Raw genomic sequence first — 16,429 nt, 5'->3', positions numbered from 1 at the left:
ACAGACTATTCCTCATCTACTCAACTAAACTTGCAGGCTGCATGAGCGTGGCACGTTTGAGCAGAAAGGACGTGTACTGGGACTTTGGAGACGGGCTGGAGACTGGCCAGCAGGCCGCCTGGTCTGACCAGGTATTCAACAGAGGACAAGGATGCCAGCCGTGTTAGCATCAGGGAAAAATATAAGCCAAGAGAATCATTAACTGCTTGTGTGCGAACTTTATATGCTCTTAAGCTACACTAACCGTAATAAGGGAACAATGGGCTTAGCTTCCTGTTGATATTTAAAATCCTATCTGAATGGATAAAAGGTCATACAAGGGACACAAAGTGACGGAAGCGCTGGGAAGCCCTCTAAGAAGCCGTGAGAAAGGGAGCGTTCAAAGCAAGACAGACGACCCGTAACCTCGTAGAGATACCAGCACGATGTCGTACGATACCACGTCCACAGAGGTCCGACATAACATTGCATCTGTGTATACGTCAGCCTGGTAACACTGTCCGTGGAGGCCCTAACGTGACGCAATGTAGCATTTGCAACGACACACAGCACATCGCGAAACCGCACGTCAGCAGCGGCTCCGCAAGACGCTGAGTAACGTAACGCGGCGTCAAGACAAACCTCAATTTCCACTTGATTGTGAAGCTGGCACAGCGTGAGCCACAGGATTTTCAACCTTGAATGTGAACAGATTTACAGCAGGGTTAAGTCTCAATTCCCTGCAGCTCTGAAGCCGGGTCTCCACGTCCCGCTCCCCTGCAGAGGGCACCCCTGAGCAGGCCGGTCTCTGGGACGCGCAGAGCCTTCCTGGGCGCAGCCCTGAGGGCAAGGCTGAGCTCATCAGAGACACCCACGCCTGCCTGCCCTGGCCCGAGGCCATACCCCCACTTGTCCTCCAGCTCAGGACACCTCGTCTCCCCAGCATCAGGCCCCTCCGTGCACCCCAGGCCCGAGGTCGTGGCACCCCTCCCACCAGCCACCTCTTCACGGCCTGCTCCAAGCCCAGCTGGCCGGGACCCTGAAGGACCCCTTTCCCAGACCCTCTCCCAGCTTCCCCCTGGCTCCTCACCTCCCACTCCCCCCTCCAGCCTTGGTGATGCACCCCTGCCACGTGGGCATGCCAGAGGCCCTGGGAGGACCACCCCTCCCCGCCAAACACCAGCACACACGTCGGCACCTGAGCCCCCTGTGTGCCCCTGAGCTGTGTGGATGGGAGCCCCCTTCCTTCCTGGGGTCAAGCTGTGCACTTGGTCACTGAGCGGACAGACTCAGGCAAGAAGAGGAATTCGTTTCCCCCCCGTGGAGGGGAGGACCAGCAACTTCAGTCCCGGGATCCTGGGTGCAGGGAAGGCTGCCTCACGCAGCTGGACTCCTTGGACTGAACCGAACTGCTGGCCGGCGCGGCGACCCCTAAAGTAAGTGGCTCGGGGCCCCTGCAGGGGAGGATAGCGCGGGCTCTGACTTACGCTCCCGGGCCTCGCCACGTCCACGTGATGGTGTCCTGGGGGCAGGAGAGGAGCCGTGAGTCCCGACAGAGCCCCTCGTCCCCACGATCCCCCTCCTCCCAGAGCCGCCCAGCGCCCTGCTTCAAACGAGCTGACGGAACAAACTGAAGAGGGAGAAATCTAGAGCTCTACAGGCTGGTGACGGATCCTTGTTCTCAGAAACTGGCCAATGAGCGCGCCTCTTCAGAGTTGTAAGGATGGCTGCGCCAGCCCACATGGCTGCCGGCTCTACAGGCGCTCAGGCCCCGGGTCTGTCCACACTGGCAGGCACAGGGTCAGCGTACAGACCTGGGCCCATGGACCCGGCTTGGAAGCAGGGGCACTGCACGCCTCTGGGGCCCACAGACGTCAGAGGGATCCCACTGTGTCTGCACCCGCCCCCGCCCCCCCCCATGACCCATCATGACGAGGCTCCCGAGGAAGCTCGGTGTGAGTTAGTCTCAGTTTTAAAAGGTCCCCAGTGTGAGCTGGGCGGCAGAGCTGCTGAGGAGATGGGGGTCTCACACCAGCGGGCCCGGCTCAAGGACGGGCCAGGACTTTATGACCCACGAGAGCAGGGCTTCCGGAGTGAATACGGGGGACACTCTGGAACACTGGGCCGTTCTCAGGCCCGGGACACTCGCTGGACCTGCACGTGTGCGAGAACACACTCACCAGTTTGTTCGGGTACCGCAAAACCACGGGCTGGACGGGGACCCCCGGGATGAAGGCACCTGTGGAGGGAGGAGGGACACCTCTCGTTTCTGCAGCGGCACGTCCCCTGCCCGCACGGCCCGGCTGGGTCTCGGAACAGAGTGGGCTTCCTGGTCAGAGGCCTCCGGGCGCCGGCCGTGGACACCCCGTGCCAGCTGCGGACACTCAGACCAAACCCCAGGGTTGCAGGAGACAGACAGGAGAACACTCCGGGCCGAGGCACTCTGCCAGGGGTGAGGGGCTCCCCCACCGTCTCGCAGAGAAAGAGAGAGAAATGAAGACACTACCTACCAGGCTTGAAGGTGATTAAGCAGGTCCTATTGGTACACGTGCCTTCTGGAAAAATCATTATCTTGAAATGAGAGGAAAAAAAAAAGTCAGCATCAAAGTGCCAGTTCAGGGGCCAGCTTCCCAACCTGCTTCTTCTGGGCCTGATGTGGTTCAGACACTTCAAACACATTCAGTGGAGAAAAGTAAGAGGCAGACAGAAGCGTTCATGAGTCCCCCCTCTAACTGCTGCTTTTACTGAAATCTGGAAGCAATGCGGACACATAAACAGCGCGCGCCTCCCGACGGCGGGATGCGCAGTGTCCACCGGAGCCGCCGTGTGGGCCAGACACGGACCAGCCGGACAGAGGCGCGTGGGCGGGCAGCGTGAGGCTGGGGACGGGGTCTCGTGGACCGGGGCCGGGCCCACAACGCAGGCACCCTTGGAACCAGCAGCAAAGTTAACGCCCTGTCACCAGGATCTCCCATCTCTCTGACTCGTACCAACTTCCGGCAGGGGGATGGAAGCTAACTTCCCCCACGTGCTGGAAAATACAGCTCATAAGGCTGCTTTCAACCCTGGGCCCTGGAGGAAAGACCAGCTCCAGGGGGCTGGGTCCAACCCTGGGTCGGGCAGGTGAGCTGAATGGAGGAGGGGGTCATGCCATTCTTGTGGGGGCGGCACCAGGACCCTGGAAGCACAGCCCCCCAGGGGCTGCCCATCCACAGGCAGGGGGCCCACCAGCAAGGCCGTCACTGTTTTCTGAGCAGCCAGAACCCAGGGAGTCCTGTGGGGCTCCAGCTTCTCAAGGGCAGCTCAACAGAAAAGAAAAACTATGCATGTATACAGCAGGGGTCAAACCGCACCCACGCTACCACTGGCTGAGGAGCCTGCCCCACAGCCCAGGCCAGCCTTCCCGGGGGCCCCGAGGGAACCGAAGCATGCCAGGCGAGCTCGGAGCTTTGAGGAGCAAGGGATGCAACCCAGTGCGTATTTGGACACCGCTGACCCCGGAGCCAGGCCAGCCGGCTATTTCCGACGGAGAACTTAAAACATGACTAGGGAAGTTCAGATGCAAGTGAAAATTATTTTCCCCGATTTCTTATTTTAAAATGCCAGAACCAAAAATATCTGATATACAAGCACATTTTTGGATTTGCACTTATCAAAAATAATATGAAACACAAGGTCTCCAAGGAAGCCAAGTTCTGGCCCTCAGGTTTCTTGCCCCTCTGACCCCTACGGTCATGTCTTTCGGAATAAATCCGAGCAGGACACAGGCACGGCCGCCCACCTGTGGCCACTTCCCACCAGACTGTGCCCGCCTCTTGATTTCCTCCACCGTCTTCCTGCGGGAGTCCTGGTCTGTCCGGGACACGAACACTGGCCGGATGTACTTTATCAGAGCTGAAAGAGAGGGAGGGGTGCTCGTGGAGGGTGGGGCTGATGGGCGCTGCCCGTGGCGTGGTGAGCCCCACAGAGGGTCCCCGCGGGCTGTGCCAACCACAAGGGATCAGGGACAGCAATGAAGCCTTAGAGGACGGCTGGGAGCCCCCGGCCTGCGGGGCACAGACAAGAAGTCAGGAGAGAGACAGGGCTGACCCGCCGGTCACCTGTGTCACTGAGGGAAGAGCCAGGGAGCCCAGGGCGCGCGGCTGACCTCCCCGGGCCTGTGGGTGACCTCTCTGGGAAACAGGACCTCTGCAGATATGGCCAAGTCAAGATGAGGTCACGCTGCACGCGGTGGGCCCTGTTTAGGGACTGGTGTCCTCGTAAGGAGGACCGATGGCCAGGTGACAAAGGAGACAGGGACGAGGGGACACGGCCACGGCTGGGGTGTGCCCAGGAGGGCAGGGACACTGGACGTGGGAGGGGGGCCTGCAACGGCTTCTTCAAGACCAGCCTGCTGACACCTGGACCTTCCACTCTGGCCCCCAGAGCAGTGAGAGAAGACGCGTTTCGGTTGCTTAAATCTAGGCTCTGCGGTGCCTGGTCACCCTCCAGGACACAGAGACCCCTTCTTAGGACTCCCCGGGGGTCCAGGGCGAGAATTCTGTGCTCTCACTGCTGAGGGCATGGGTTCAATCCCTGCTCAGGGAACTAAAGCCCTGCAAGCTGGACGGTTAGCAACAAAAGACACAGAAGCTCCATTCTTAGCCCCTGCCAAGTGTGTGTGTGTGTGTGTGTGTGTGTGTGTGTGTGGGCGGGGGCGGCACTCAGGACTCCCAAAACCAAAGCTGATGGCAAAAAGCAACACGCTAGTCCTTGAATAAGGATTTAAAGGTCGGAAGATACTTCTCAGGAGAGAAAACTCTGACCTGATGGCAAGCAGAGGCCGTGGCTGTCGGTTACCCTCCCGGCTGGTGAGGCCACAGCTGTGAGTTTCCACCTGCTCTGCCCTAGGGCCACTCCCCACTGGGCCCAACATGGGCTGTGAGCTTCTTTTCTGAGCATTTTGCTACTTGTAAACAATAATATTTCATGACCTTTATTTCCTGGAGGTCTTACAAAAGTGAAAAGAAAATATTTTTAAAAAGAATAAAATTCTACCTAGTTGGGTCCATGGCACTCAAATCTAAGCGGATCTCAGTGATACTTTGTCCTGTGTCTTGAAACAGTTTGCTTTTTCGTGCAGTTGAAACAATTTTATCTTTCCTCACAGATTATTCCTAAGCTGCTAAAAGGGCCATAAGGAGAAGGGGAGGTTTGGTGGAACCACCCAGAAGATTGAGGCAGGGGAGCCCACCAACCGGTACAGCCCAGCAACTACCCCCCGGGACAGATACTGAGCTAGCCCCAGCTTCCAGCGCTTCTGTGAGCTAAGGGTAACGGGCTCTGTTAGAACTCGAGGGAGCACTGTAACCCTCAGAGTTGAGGGTACTTGTGTGCTAATAAAAAATGAAAATCACAGTAATATCAGAAGAAATCGTAACACAGAGGTCGAGGTCCAGGGCCTAGCTCGCGGGGGTGGGACCTGTGCAGACATGTCTGCCGCCATGTGACCTGGACCAGCCAGCAGGGCAGGTGTCAGTGCCCTCAGGATCAGGGGGCGCTCAGCATTCCCACCAGGATGGGGGGCAGTCTCCCAGCAGGATTGAGGGGGTGGGGCTGACTCCTAGCAGGATGGGGGTGCTGATCACTGCTACAAGGATGAGGGGACTGGAGGGGTGGGGCTCACTTTCCCAGCAGGATGGGGATCACTCTCTCCCAGCAGGATGGGGGTCATTCTCCCAGTAGGATGGGGTCACTCCCCCAGCAGAATGGGGCTCACTCTCTCCCAGCGGGATGGGGGGTCACTCTCCCAGTGGGATGGGGCTCACTCTCTCCCAGGGGGATGGGGGGGTCACTCCCCCAGCGGGATGGGGGGTCACTCTCCCAGCGGGATGGGGCTCACTCTCTCCCAGGGGGATGGGGGGGTCACTCCCCCAGCGGGATGGGGGGTCACTCTCCCAGCGGGATGGGGCTCACTCTCTCCAGCGGGATGGGGGTCACTCTCTCCAGCGGGATGGGGGTCACTCTCTCCAGCGGGATGGGGGTCACTCTCCCAGCGGGATGGGGGTCACTCTCTCCAGCGGGATGGGGGTCACTCTCTCCAGCGGGATGGGGGGTCACTCTCTCCAGCGGGATGGGGGTCACTCCCCCAGCGGGATGGGGGTCACTCTCTCCAGCGGGATGGGGGGTCACTCCCCCAGCGGGATGGGGCTCACTCTCTCCAGCGGGATGGGGGGTCACTCTCTCCAGCGGGATGGGGGTCACTCCCCCAGCGGGATGGGGGTCACTCTCTCCAGCGGGATGGGGCTCACTCTCTCCAGCGGGATGGGGGGTCACTCTCTCCAGCGGGATGGGGGTCACTCTCTCCAGCGGGATGGGGGGTCACTCTCTCCAGCGGGATGGGGGTCACTCTCTCCAGCGGGATGGGGCTCACTCTCTCCAGCGGGATGGGGGTCACTCCCCCAGCGGGATGGGGGTCACTCTCTCCAGCGGGATGGGGGGTCACTCTCTCCAGCGGGATGGGGGTCACTCCCCCAGCGGGATGGGCGTCACTCTCTCCAGTGGGATGGGGGGTCACTCTCCCAGCGGGATGGGGGTCACTCTCCCCCAGCGGGATGGGGGTCATTCTCCCAGTAGGATGGGGTCACTCCCCCAGCAGGATGGGGCTCACTCTCTCCCAGGGGGATGGGGCTCACTCTCTCCCAGGGGGATAGGGGGGTCACTCTCCCAACGGGATGGGGGGTCACTCTCTCCAGCGGGATGGGGGTCACTCTCCCAGCGGGATGGGGGTCACTCTCTCCCAGCGGGATGGGCGTCACTCCCCCAGCGGGATGGGGGTCACTCTCTCCAGCGGGATGGGGGGTCACTCTCTCCAGCGGGATGGGGGTCACTCTCTCCAGCGGGATGGGGGTCACTCTCTCCAGCGGGATGGGGGGTCACTCTCTCCAGCGGGATGGGGGTCACTCCCCCAGCGGGATGGGGGTCACTCTCTCCAGCGGGATGGGGGTCACTCTCTCCAGCGGGATGGGGCTCACTCTCTCCAGCGGGATGGGGCTCACTCTCTCCAGTGGGATGGGGGGTCACTCTCCCAGCGGGATGGGGGTCACTCTCCCCCAGCGGGATGGGGGTCATTCTCCCAGTAGGATGGGGTCACTCCCCCAGCAGAATGGGGCTCACTCTCTCCCAGCGGGATGGGGCTCACTCTCTCCCAGGGGGATAGGGGGGTCACTCTCCCAGCGGGATGGGCATCACTCTCTCCAGCGGGATGGGGGTCACTCTCTCCAGCGGGATGGGGCTCACTCTCTCCAGCGGGATGGGGCTCACTCTCTCCCAGGGGGATAGGGGGGTCACTCTCCCAGCGGGATGGGGGGTCACTCTCCCAGCGGGATGGGGGGGGGTCACTCTCTCCAGCGGGATGGGCGTCACTCTCCCAGCGGGATGGGGGTAACTCACTTCCCCATATGGGGATGTCTCTGCTCTCCGCCTTCATCACGACGGAGGACATTGTCATGGTGACGGGGATGGCGTCGAAGTACGAGGAGTGTGGAGCCAGGGTGAGGATGGCGGCCTCGCTGGGCAGCGCCTGCCGCCCCTTCACGACCACGTGGTGGAAGCCGCCGGCGAGCCACATGGTGCGCATGATGGCCTTGAGCAGCACGTCCACGACTCTGCAACAGAAGCACGGCCGTCAGGGACAGCGCCTCGGGCCCATGCCCCGCCAGGGCGCCACCGACCCCAGATGGCGCCCGCACCCGTCCTGAGGCAAGGGCACCGGGGGCACTGGAGACGCGGAGCCTTCCCAGGGAGGGGGCTGGGAGGCGATCGACCAGGGCAGGGACCCGCCCTCGCCCACCGCCCTCCCCCACCGCCCTCCCTTAGACACCTTAGACTCAGGCCTGTGGGCAGAAGAGGAAGGTCCGAGGCCCCAGGGCAGGCATCAGAAGAGAGGTGGAAGAACCCACCCACATCAGCACATTACGGAGCCAGGTGCTCTGAGACCGTCCAGGGAACGAGAAAAAGAAAGCAGTGTGGAAATCAATTGTCTCCTGCAGAAATGCCAGCGCCCCAAAAAGGCTGGAAAATGGAGAGGGAACCTCCCAGAACATGCTGGAAAAAGCCAGGACAGAACTATGAGACACGAAGGAAACAGCTTCTCAGACTGAAGGAAGGCACAGGTCCCAGCACCATGCCAAGGCGCTGACCAGAACGCATTTTGTTAAGAAAAAACAATATTCATGCAATCTCCTTTCAAAAGCTTTCAAGTTTCCAACAACAAAGACTTCAAAACTTCCCAGAGGAGCAAGCGTGCTTCCAGCATCTAGCTGCAGGGAGTCAGCAGCGCGTCGCGAAAGTGCTGAGTCAGCTCTACACCTAACCCCCACTACCCACCAACGCACAGAGCAGAATAAAGACACCTCCAGACCCAGAAGGGGAGTGAGTTCCTTCCGCGTATCTTCTTTCCGAGATGAGAACCCGACATTCCAGAAAATCTTGGATGAAAAACAAAAGGAAAAAGCAAACAGGCCCAGGAAACGCAGGCCACGGCCGAGGCAGCAGCAGCGGAGGGACGCACACCGGCCGGGGTCAGGGCCCCAGGCCCCGGGGGACAGCGACCCCCAGGCCGTGGCTGCGGGACCTCGGGGACAGAGAATTTTGAGGCTACGCTCAGGGCTTGTCGTTCTGTTCGTAAAAGGCAACATAAAATTGGAAATTCCATAAAACGGAAAAACACGATACAGGAAGTGAAGGTCAGGCTTCACCCAGCAGGCGGACATGAGGTGACTTCAAGAAGCCACGTGTGAGGGAAGCCCATGGTGACCCCGACCGGCACCCTCGCCCGGCCGGGGCCCCAGACCCGCCGGCCACTCGGCGCCCCTCAGGGCTGGGCTCTGACCCCGACAGGCTGACTCCTTCCCTGGGCGATGGAGGCCACGGCAGAGCCACGCAAGGTGGGTGTGCGTGCCGTTGGGGTACACGTCAGGACACCAACACGTGCACGCACAGGCACACACACACAAACACGCATCTGTGCACACACATGTACACACACGCATGCACGCGGAATGAGTCTCTGTGGACATGAACACCCAGACCTCCCGTGAAACTGCCCCATGTCTGCGCACGTGGGACACGTCGTGTGCCCGTCTCTCCCTCTCTCTCTCGCTCACTCACACACAAACACACCACGCGCGATGCTTCTGTGACGTGGGCTGCTGGAACTAAACTTTGCTGTGGTCCGCTTATCACCCGATGAGATCGAGTGCATCACTGCAGACAAGAAAAGCCGCAGGGAGTCGGAACACGGAAACCCAAGGAGCCCCAAGTCACCTGCGTGAAGACAGACTCGGAGGCCGTGCGAGCTTTCCTCCTTCCCTGGTGAGAACAGGAGGGAGAGGAGCCCCGCCCGAGCAGAGGGAGGGAACAGGGAATAAGACGCTTTTATCAAACCACTCCTTCTGGGTAAAAACTACAAAATCTCTTCTTTCTGAGGGTTCTTAATCCAGAGAAACTGAAATTCAGATTCCTTTTTGGCCTGGATTTATTTTCCTTGATTATATATTTGGTACCAAATTCACCTGGGTTCCATCCCTGGGTTGGGAAGATCCCCTGGAGAAGGGAAAGGCTACCCACTCCAGTATCCTGGCCTGGAGAGTTCCATGGACTGTAGAGACCATGGGGCTGCAAAGAGTCGGACACGTCTGAGCGGCTTTCACTCCCTACTCCCTCGTGTTTTAGTTAAAAAAACCTCTCAAGGTAAATTATGATTTCCAAAGAGATTAGAAAGCCCGGCTCCCTCGTCCCCTCTGGTTCGCCCTCGTCCCCTCCCGCTTGCTCACTCACAGACCCGATCACTCGTTCTGGAGAGACTCCGTGACACCAGGCAGGCTCCGTGGCCCAGCTGTGCTGGGGCACATCCGTGGAGCCGGCCACGCCTGCCCCCGGTTCTGAGGGAGGAAGAATGATCACGGGTCACTAGAGACTGGGGACGGTCTGCAGACGAGAAATACTGCGAGGGGTAAGGGGTCCCCCGGGCGCAGCGCTCAGCCACGGCTCAGGAAACCCTGGCCTCGTAGCTGGCCATCTCTGCCGGCACGTGGTAACTGCCGCTCGGAGCACGGCGTGTGGGCAGCGGAGAACCACGGCCCAGGAGGCACGCCAGTTTCGCAGCCTCTGAGGGCGCCATCCGACAGCGGGAGAGAGAGGAGCACCTTGAGCTGGTCTGGAGACCCTGGAGGCGGGGCGGCAGGCAGCTGAGGCCGTGTGGGCCCTTGGCCTCGGCCACAGGAGCCCTCAGTGCACAGCAGCGGCCCGGGCTGGTGCATAGATGAATGGGCAGTGCTGCATCCGATAAAACCTGCTTCACAGAACAGGCGGCAGCACGTTTGGGCTGTTGGCTCGTCTAAACTAGTAACATTTTTATTGTTAGTTAATGATAAAACCGAACTAAACTCATGACATTTCTGCTTTGAATAAACCATCCCAGGGCCCTCAGGATGGATCAGAGATGTGGACAAAGCAGATGAGTGCCCTGGTTTTAGGGCAGGAACAGCCTCTTTTAAGACACTGAGAACGCCCAGGAAAACCCGTCCACTGGCTCAACGTTTCCCTTCACTAACAGCAAAGAGGAGGAGAATAGCTTCCGCATGTGCGCTCAGCCCGACCCTCTGTGACCCCGTGGACTGCAGCCCGCCAGGCTCCTCTGTCCATGGGGTTCTCCAGGCAAGAATACTGGAGTGGGTTGCCATTTCCTCCTCCAGGGAATCTTCCCGACCCAGGGATCAAACCTGCGGCTTGGGCAATGCAGGTGGGGAAGCACCAGGGAAGCCCAGCAAAGAGAGCTAAGGAACAGCGCTAGGTACTTAACACAAGAAAGGGCTGTGACTTCATTTGGTTTCGCCGGATCCCTGTGGGAGCTTTAGTTAAGCTGCGTTTACACGTCTACCGACGCGAAGCCATGGTTTAACACCGTCCATGGTGTAAAAACAGAGAGCAGACAGGGGCAGCAGGCTAACACACGGCCTCGAGGGCTGGGGGCAGGGAAACACGCGGGAGCCTGCGCTCAGGACCCAGCACAGCGGTCAGGCGGCTAGCGGAGCCCTGGAAGGAGCCTCAGGGTAGGACAGCAGCAGGGGCGGCAGGGGTGCGAGGGGCAAGGGGGCTTGTGCCCGGGACAGGGAAGAGAACGGAGCCTCGGAGAAACGGCCCTGGGACACCCCCCACTACCCCGGAGCCTCCGCAGACACGGACTCACCTCCGCCACAAAGCCGGCGGCTGCTCCGGTTCCTGCCCGGCGGGTCCCAGCGAAGACACAAGCGCCAGGGGCCAGGCGAGCAGCATCATGAGGACGACAGCCAGCAGCCGGACAGGGAAGAGCGTCAGGGTCAAGACGGCCACCTGCGGACACGGCACGGTCACTCGGGGGCTGTCCCCCAGGCTCCTCACGCCAGGCCCGCCCTGCCCCAGCTGCCCAACCCCTTCCTGGAGCCGCCAAGATGCCTCCTGCAGCCGCCGAGGGAACGACCTGGAGATGGGGGTGTCTCTCCTGGTGGACAGCGCCCTGCCCACTCCCAGCACCCCAGTAGGCAGCCTGCCCACTCCCAGCAGACAGCCCCGCCCACTCCCAGCAGACAGCCCCGCCCACTCCCAGCAGACGGCCCCGCCCACCCCCTGCAGACGGCCCACCGGAGCCCCGTGCTCTCAGTGCCCCCACACGGGCAGCAGACAGCCCCGCCCACTCCCGGCAGACGGCCCGCCCACTCCCAGCACAGCCCCGCCCACTCCCAGCAGACGGCCCCGCCCACTTCCAGCAGACGGCCCCGCCCACCCCCAGCAGACGGCCCACCGGAGCCCCGTGCTCTCAGTGCCCCCACACGGGCAGCAGACAGCCCCGCCCACTCCCAGCACAGCCCCGCCCACTCCCAGCAGACGGCCCCGCCTACCCCCAGCAGACGGCCCACCGGAGCCCCGTGCTCTCAGTGCCCCTACATGGGCAGCAGACAGCCCCGCCCACTCCTGGCAGACGGCCCCGCCCACCCCCAGCAGAGGGCCCACCAGAGCCCCCTGCTCTCAGTGCCCCAACATGGGCAGCAGACAGCCCCGCCCACTCCCAGCACAGCCCCGCCCACTCCCAGCAAACAGCCCGCCCACTCCCAGCAGACAGCCCATCGGAGCCCCCTGCTCTCAGTGCCCCCGCATGGGCACACTTTCCTGCCACGGGAGGCACAGAGCCACCAGGACTGGGCTTGGACCGCAAGGAGAGGGGGACCCAAGGACTTCCCAGCCCCAGGAAGTCAGGGACGGGAGGAGGGCCCAGCAGGGATGAGGCGTCCAAAGTCACAGGTCTGGTCCAGAGGACACAGGGAAGGCTGGCTGGGGCTTGTGGGGAGGGGAGGCCCTGCAGGAGAGGGGGACAGCCACAAGTCTGCGGGGGCTGGTGAGGGTGGACCCACGGGGTCAGCGGAGGCCGAGTCAGGGAGGGCCGAGTGGACGGGCAGCGGTGCGGGAGGTCCACCACTTCTGCACGTAAGACGCTCTGGTTCCACATGGTGGGGGGAGGGGGATGCTCAGGACCAGTGAGTTTTGTGATGAACTTGATCTCAGGGGGCGCTGATTAGAAAATGGGGAGGGGACGGAGAGATGCAAAGACTCAAGACGCTCAGAGCCTCATGACCAATAGGTGCAGTTTTTGGTGCTTTGCAAGAATACACACACGAGATACATAGGTTTGGCGCACAGGACACAGAAGAGAAAGGAAGAGATCCAAGTCCGAGCAGCTCACTGCCGCCCCCCGCCGCCCCGCCCCCGCCGCTGGTCTCTGCCACCTGCAGACCCGCAGCCCGACTGATTGCTGATCCCTGGGGTCTCCATCAAGGCCGGCACAGGAATACAACGCACGCCACGTGAGTCATTTTACATTTTCTTGCAGCCACATTTAAAAACACAAAGGTGATGAAATCAATTCAACAAGGAGTTAATTTAAGCCAACACCCCTCAAATTCCATCATCTGAGCAGGCACTCATGAACCGCTTTACTCTCTCTCCCGTCATGTCCAGGGATCCAGACACAGCGCATCTCAATCACATAGGCCACGTTCTGGGGGCCCAGCAGCCACCAGTGGCTTATGCTGCCTGAGGCCGGTGTGGGCCGTCTCCAGACGCTGCTGTTACGGGAGCCAATCGTGATTCCCCTGGAACTGTTTTATTATTTTAACCTTTGCTTCCTGTTGCTTTTGTGCACTAAAAGGATTCTGTCCATACATAAGGGCCTGACTCGCGGAACCCTGGCCACCTGTGGAAGGTCACAGGAAGGAAGGAATTAACATGGCCCTCCCCAAGGCCGGCCCTTCCAGGAAATGTCTGCAAGATTAACGGCCTTTTCATTTTACCTCCTCACCTCCCCGCTCTCTGTTTCATAACAGAAGCAAGCATGGTAACTTGCATTCGTAACCACAGCGCCTTTGAACTGCCTCTCCTCCCCGGCCCTTCAGGGGCGGGGGTCCCCCGGACGACCCTCCAGTTTTAACACAAGGTGGAACAGGGACGGTGACCCCGGCTCTGTCGTGGGAAGCTTCCTGTTAAGTAGGGGGTGTGTGTCCCACTCCAGGACCATGTTGGTGGGAAGGTGCCCCCCATCCTGGGTTTCTAAGGGTCCTGTTCTGGGGTCGACATGAAGGGGTGCACGTTGCCACACAGCATCCCTGGGTCACCCCGTCCTCATGCCTCATGCTTTTCTATCACAGCCTCGGCTCCAGCGCTCGGAAGCACCTCTCTGAAGGCCTCGCAGAGTCTGTAGACACGGCTTTGGAAGGCCAGCCTGGCCACCGCCTCCACCCTGCCATCCTCAGCGAGGACATCACCCCAGACACCAGCCCACCTTGTTGGGGGAATTCCTACGGAGCTTTCTGATGGCTGTTCCCATGCTTTCAAATTGTTTACCTGGATTTCCCACCTTCTGGAGTTACGTCTGCATTTTCGCCTGGGAGGAAGTTTCTGGGGGTCCTTGGCAGGCGCTCTTCCCACTGGATTTCCCGTCATTCACCTTCAGGGCCATCGCGTGAAGCTGCAGCCCTGGAGTTTCGTGAACCCTGCCCTGACGCCCAGGGTGCGGTTCGCGTGATTTGTGCTTCCGAGACGTTTCAGGCTGAGAGGACACACTCGCCCCTCACAGAACCTGCTCACAGAGCCACCTGCAGGTTGTCCCTCGTCTCTGCTGTGACCGTTCAGCCGTGTGAACTCTGGATCTCACAGGCGCCTCTCTCTTCCGCTCGTGTTTCCTCTGCTGCTCTAACTCCTTGAGGGAAGAGACTGGAGCATTATTTTCAGAAGAACCTTATCTCCCCCAGTTCACACGGAGATCGCTGCTTTCTATAAGTACTTAAATTCAACTCCACTAGTTTTAAAACAGCCTTTCCTTCCTGTTAAAATTTAGGTTAAATGTTATATCTTTTTGAAGCCTTGCTATTATCTTGTAACTTTGTTGCAAAGAAATAGAGGGCAGACACCCCGCCTCCTCAGCCAATGGCCCCGCCTCCTGGGCTGTCTGGCCCCGCCTCCTCAGCCACTGGCCCCGCCTCTCAGGTTGTCTGGCCCCGCCTCTCCCCACCTCCTCGGCCACTGGCCCTGCCTCTCCGGCTGCCTGTCTAGGAGAACGTCCAGGGCCCACCAGGGACTGTGCTGCGAGCCTGCTCCGCCTTATGACCTGTGGCTGCCAGCCCCTCCAGGGTGCAGACGGTTGGGTCCCTGGAGAGTCCCCTGTGTGTCCCCACAAATGGACCCTCAAGCTGCTGCCTGTGTCAGAGAGCAAGCAGACAGCGGCGGTGGACAGGAGCTGCGGGGGCCACCACGCTCAGAGCGCTCACGGGTGCACAGCGACACACCCGGACGGTGCAGCCACACCCAGGACGGCTGCTCCTCCAGGTGACAGAGAGGAACGACGCGGCTCAGGAAGAACACCAGTGGCCAACGCCCCACCCCAGGCCTCGGAGGACTGAGGCTGAAAGGGGCTCGGGGGCAGCACCCCAGTGCGTCTGGACCAACAGGGAGTGATGAGCAGGCCTGGAGGGGGAGCCCCAAAGCTGCGACAAGTGCTGCTGCTGAAGGTGCAGCTTAGTGAGCAGACAGCGTCCTGACTACAACGGGGCTCACCAGCCACTCCCGTGGCGATGACGTGTGACCACGTCTGCCCCCGCGGAATGCACCCTGTGCCCACCCCGTGTGCCCCGGAGATGTGGGCCTGGTGCCTGAGCTCTGCAGCCAGCAGGGGAGGACACGTGTGAGTGACCATACAGCCCCAACCGACAGACGAGGACAGGCAGGCGCAGAGGGAACGAGGCCTAGCTGCAGACCTGCCCGGGCTCCGCGGAGGGTCGGGCGGGCAGGAAGCACGCTGGGCTGTGAAGGCTGCCTGGAGGAGGCGGGCACCTCCGGAGCCCACGGGGTGCAGAAGGGCCTGGTTCCTGAGAAGCTGGGACCCGCCTCCCTCCTGAGACACAGCCCACAGTCTTGACCCCGCCGCCATCCTCAGGAGCCCACTATCCTCAAAAGTGCCAGGTCGACTGTGTGGCCACCCTTCTTGAAGGCCACACGAGGGTGACACTCAGGGTCCTGGGCTGAGCTTCTCAGCACAACTATCAGAGGTTGCTCACGAGAAACTGTCCTCATGTCACGTACAAGCCGCTGTATTTAAAATGGATAGCGAACAAAGACCTACTGAACAGCACATGGAACTCTGCTCAGTGCTACGTACCAGCTTGGACGGGAGCGGGGTTTGGGGGAGAATGGATTCACGTGCACGCCTGGCTGAATCCCTTCACTGTTCACCTGAGCAACGCTCTTAAGCGGCTACACCCTGATACAAAATGGCTTCGGTGTAAACAGAGCAAAATGGGCTCAGCAAGAACAGACTCGGGCGTGCATGTTCCCAGCACGTCCGGTTTGTAGGTCAGTCGTCTAACCCAGAGAGGTGCGTGCACCGCCCGCTCTCAGCCAGCACGCTTCACCGTGAGTTCCCGGCACAGTGGGTCCCGCTGGTGATCTGTCCAGGCCCGGCGCTCCGCTTCCCACCACAAGGACCCAGGGCCCGCAGATGGAGCCACAGGTACACAGGAACAGTCCACGTGTGGGGGGACCACACAGGCACACGCCACGTCCACACGTATGCATCCTGGCCTCACCGGCTGCCTCTGGACTCTAGGAGACTCATTTCTGATTGTGGCACCAGCCGAGGGGCGGACGGGGCGTGTCTGCGGACATGCCCGTGAGGGGCTGGCATGGGCATCCAGAGCCCTCCCTCCAGACCAGCCCGACAGCCTGAGAGAGATGGGAGCCCTCCAGTTCCAGGTCAGGCCACCAGCTTCCAGAAGACACAGAAGACAGGACTCACCAGCAAGCACAGACACCCCAGACACAGTGCGAGAGAAAAATCGAACCCTCTGATTAGAGGGTGCGTGCGGGTGCGTGCGCAGCCAAGAGC

The 16,429-nt window shown here is 60.7% G+C and overlaps 1 protein-coding gene across 1 annotated transcript in view; it reads right to left on the bottom strand.

Moving 5' to 3' along the window:
• The window catches only part of LPCAT1 (lysophosphatidylcholine acyltransferase 1), a 39,078-nt gene that overhangs the window by 10,643 nt on the left and 12,006 nt on the right, over nt 1-16,429 (bottom strand). Inside the window, exons 2-8 of the mRNA XM_068990707.1 lie at nt 11,210-11,352; nt 7,411-7,625; nt 3,761-3,873; nt 2,490-2,550; nt 2,160-2,218; nt 1,467-1,501; nt 622-676 (exon numbers count right to left, since the gene is read on the bottom strand). Of these exons, the coding sequence (XP_068846808.1) occupies nt 622-676; nt 1,467-1,501; nt 2,160-2,218; nt 2,490-2,550; nt 3,761-3,873; nt 7,411-7,625; nt 11,210-11,352 (681 nt within the window). The remainder of the gene's footprint in view (nt 1-621; nt 677-1,466; nt 1,502-2,159; nt 2,219-2,489; nt 2,551-3,760; nt 3,874-7,410; nt 7,626-11,209; nt 11,353-16,429) is intronic.

This window comes from Capricornis sumatraensis, chromosome 18 (genome assembly GCF_032405125.1).
Source record: "Capricornis sumatraensis isolate serow.1 chromosome 18, serow.2, whole genome shotgun sequence".
NCBI lineage: Eukaryota > Metazoa > Chordata > Mammalia > Artiodactyla > Bovidae > Capricornis > Capricornis sumatraensis.
The sequence above is the reverse complement of the archived record's forward strand: the minus strand, read 5'-3'. Positions and strand labels throughout refer to the sequence as shown.